At 35.8% G+C, this 4,053-nt stretch overlaps 1 protein-coding gene across 1 annotated transcript; it reads right to left on the bottom strand.

Annotated features, from left to right (window-relative positions):
* Positions 1-2,604: 2,604 nt before the first annotated feature.
* LOC101556936 (olfactory receptor 52E8-like) lies at positions 2,605-3,561 on the bottom strand. The gene has a single exon (XM_004621188.2). It carries the CDS (start codon positions 3,553-3,555, stop codon positions 2,605-2,607), a length of 951 nt encoding a protein of 316 aa, XP_004621245.1. The 5' UTR covers positions 3,556-3,561.
* Positions 3,562-4,053: the final 492 nt, after the last annotated feature.

Genomic DNA, 4,053 nt, shown 5'->3' with positions numbered 1-4,053 from the left:
GCATCAAAGCAATAACACTGTTGTACTATCTCTCCAGCCCTCTAGCACTGTCTGTAGCACTGTCTTCCTGTTGTTCATCGATTTGCTCGAGTGGGCACCAGTAATATCATTGTGAGACTTGTTACTGTTTTTGACATATTGAATATGCCACAGGTAGCTTGCCAGGCTCTGCCATGTGGGCGGCCTAGTGGAATAATTTTTTATTAATGTACGTTGTGTTTGTCTCTTCTAGCAGCTTTATTTTTTTTAATTTCAGGGTTTTTTTCCTTCTTTTTTTCTTTTAGGGCCACACTTGGTGGTGCTCAGGGCTTACTACTGGCTATGCATTCAGGGATAACTCCCGGAAGGCTCTGGGAACCTTATAGGATGTTGGGATTAAACCCAGGTAGGCGATATGATACTTTACAATCAATTACTAGTCCTACACTATTTTCTTTTTTGAAGTTTATTAATTAACAATTATTTTATCACATATGTTAATGTCCATGTCACTCCATAAGAAAGTAATAAACATGATCAATATTTTGCTCTTTCTATTGTAGACAAATTGTGCTTTGATCCTTTATCTTACATGTGATATTTTATTTTTATTTCCATAATCGTTTTCTAATTTCCAGTGTTTTTTGATTTATAACTCCTTTTTTCTTTTTTAAAATTAAATTAAATTTTTTATTGAATCACCATGACATACAGAGTTATAAAGCTGTTTATGGTTAGATTTCAGTCACGCAATGTTCCAACACCCATCCCTTCACATTTCCCAATGTCCTCAGTTCCCCCCTTCTCTCTCTCTCTCTCTCTCTCTCTCTCTCTCTCTCTCTCTCTCTCTCACTCTCTCTCTCTCTCTCTCTCTCTCTCTCTCTTTCTCTCTCTCTCTTTATTTCTCTCTCTCCCACATGCTCGTTTTGGGCATTATAGTTTGCAATACAGCAGGTACTGAGAGATTATCATATTTGTTCCTTTACCAATTTTCGGCCCACAGTTCTTATCCAGAGTGATCTTTTCTAACTATCATTGTCATAAGACAATCAAATTAACTTTGTGTTTCTGTAATAGTTTATGTCCTATGTTTTCCAACTGCCAGTATAAGATAAAAATTTCAAAAATCCTGCATATTTACTTTATTTGTTGTTTCACACCAGTATTAATTCATTTCATAATAATCTTTGTGAAAATTATCATTCATTCCAAAAGCACTGAATTTTTAAATTGGGGCACCATGATTTATAATAGTGTTCATACTAATGTTTTAAGTAGACAGTATCATTGGAACCCCCTCCCCTGACCAGAGTTTCAATATCCTTTTACCATTGCCTCCAGATTCCTTCTCATTGTCCTGCTCAATCAGTTAGCAGACTCTGTTATGGGCTGATTCAGGGGTCAGTTTTCTTTAGTTATTGTCTGTCTCTTGTTATGTTTCTTTATACTTCACATATGAGTAAGATCATCTGGCACTTGTCCTTTTCCCTTTTTCTTATTTTGTTCAATATGATACCTTCTATTTCTATGCAAGTTGTAGTGAAATGAAAGGTCATCTTTTTGTAGGCTGGGTAATATACTATTTTATATATGTACCATAATTTCTAGTTTTTAAGTAAAACAGATTTTTGGGGAAGTTTTTTAGGAATGAGAAGGAGGGAGAGAAAAGTGAGAAAGAGTAATGCACTCAAGAGAGAACACTGGCTTCTCCAAAGGTCCAGAGAGCCACTGCACACACTCTAGCATTAGATCTGGAAGGATGAAAGTAAACAACTCAAGAGGGGAGATGTGGGCGCCACATGGGCTCAGCCTTTTCGGCACAAGCAGCACACGGGCAGAATATTCACTTGTACCGTAATTTCCTTATCTATTCTTCTATATAGGAGCACTTGGGTTGTTTTGAGATATTGGCTATTATAAGTGGTGCTAAAATAAATATAGGCAAACAAAGTTCTTATCAAATTTATGTTTTTTGTGTTTTTCCAGAAACACTTTTAAACTCCAAGAATAAAGTACCATATAAATGACATAAATGCACCAGTTAAAGAATAACAATTTTGAGATTAGACTTGTAAATAATTGTGTAGTCAGAAATTTGAGAGTACAGAAAGCACAAAAATCTAGCCAAATCATAATTTTATTGAATCAAGTTTATTAAAAATACAGTATTTATTTTAAAGCCATCTTTAACTACTTATGACAGTTTTGCTTTTTTGCTCAATATTTGTCATTGGCCATAAGATTGTTAAGCTGAATATCTCTATAAAAGAAATCCTAAGTCTATATGAAAAACATCTAGACCATTATATAATTTTAAGAGAAAGTTTTTTCTTCACTAAACCAAAGTTTTTCTCTTAAAATATACTTTTGTATGGAATTTCTATTTCATGAATAAATAAAATATATAACTGCTAGCAAAATATTTGAACAAACACATATGCCTCAACTGCAATGAATATTTCCAACACAAATGATTAATTTTGATAAATTTTTTAAATTAATTTCACCACAAATATTGTTCATTTTTTATTTCTAATTTTTGCATCACATACAACATGGTACCCAAGGGTTATGCCCAGTGGTGCTTTCAAATTTTATTCATAGCAGACTTAACAATCTAATAGACTATCTCTCACTCAATACTTTTTTGGAAAAAATACTTTGAACTCTCTCCTGGATCTGCTTGGTTCTTATCCCATAAATTACAGGGTTAAGGGCAGGAGGAATAACTACATAGAGGTTAGCCAGTAGAATATGAATATACTGGGGGATGTTATGACCAAAGCGATGAGTGAGGAAAGAAAAGAGAGCAGGGCCAAAGAAGGCTAAGATGACACAGATATGGGAGCTGCACGTATTTAGGGCCTTTAAGCGAGCATCTTTGGAAGGGATATGGAAGACAGTATATAAAATTTTAGCATAGGAAATAATGATAAGAAACACATCCAGAAACAAAATGGAAATATTTCCAAGACCAAAGTAAATATTGACTCTAATGCTGGCACAAGCCAAACGTGCCACTCCCATGTGCTCACAGTAGGTATGAGGAATTATTCTATGTCCACAGTATGGCAGCCTCAGGAGAAGAAAAACAATAGGAGCAATCATGCAAAAGCTTCTTAGAACAACCACCATAGCAATTATACTAATAACTCTATTCGTAAGAATCATGCTATACCTGAGGGGGTTGCAAATAGCTACATAACGATCAAAGCCCATGGCAAGGAGCACGATGCTCTCCATGACTGTAAAAAAGTGGATGAAAAAGACTTGAGCAACACAGCATCCAAAGCACAACTCCCGAAGGCTGAACCAGAAGATCCCCAACATCTTGGGAATGGTAGCAGTAGATAAACTCAGGTCAATTAATGATAGCATAGCCAGAAAGTAGAACATGGGTTGGTGAAGGCTATGTTCAGTCCATATAACAAATAGAATAGTAGCATTTCCCACCACAGCAACCAGATACACGAGACAGAAAGGAAAGCCAAGCCAGACTTGTGTAACTTCCAGTCCTGGAATCCCCAGCAACAGAAATGAAGAAGGATGAAACTCAGTCACATTGAAGGAGGACATTCTTGAGCAGACTGATGATGGGTAGTACGTCATTTAAAAGTTGTTTCTGGTTCCCATAGGGCAGCTCATCCAAGGCAGTGAAAGTCTACAAAATATAAAATGTCTCCTAAACTATTGATATTAGAAATATGTTCCTCTAAAAACATTTTTTTCTTTCCAATTTTAGGTTTTATAAGTTTAGCAATACTTCCATAATTTCTTTATATGCTTCCTTATATATAATGTTCCTTATTATATGAAATACTTTTTCTTTTTTCTTTTTCTTCCCACCCCCGGGCGGGGGAATACTTTTTCTTTTTTTAAAAAAAAGTTATTAGTAAATCACCGTGAAATACAGTTACAGACTTGCAACCTTTCGTGCTTGCATTTCAGTCATACAATGATAAGAGTACCCATCCCTTCACCAGTGTCTGTTTTCCACAATCAATGATCCCAGTATCCCTCCCATCACCCCCACCCCGTACCCTCCACTCCACCTTGCCTTTATGGCAGGGCATT

Source organism: Sorex araneus, chromosome 6 (genome assembly GCF_027595985.1).
Source record: "Sorex araneus isolate mSorAra2 chromosome 6, mSorAra2.pri, whole genome shotgun sequence".
NCBI lineage: Eukaryota > Metazoa > Chordata > Mammalia > Eulipotyphla > Soricidae > Sorex > Sorex araneus.
This window is presented reverse-complemented; position numbering and strand designations above follow the sequence as displayed.

What these genes read in the sequence shown, in the direction of transcription:
- LOC101556936 (XM_004621188.2), bottom strand. Translation starts at nt 3,555, where the DNA reads ATGTCCTCCTTCAATGTGACTGAGTTTCATCCTTCTTCATTTCTGTTG.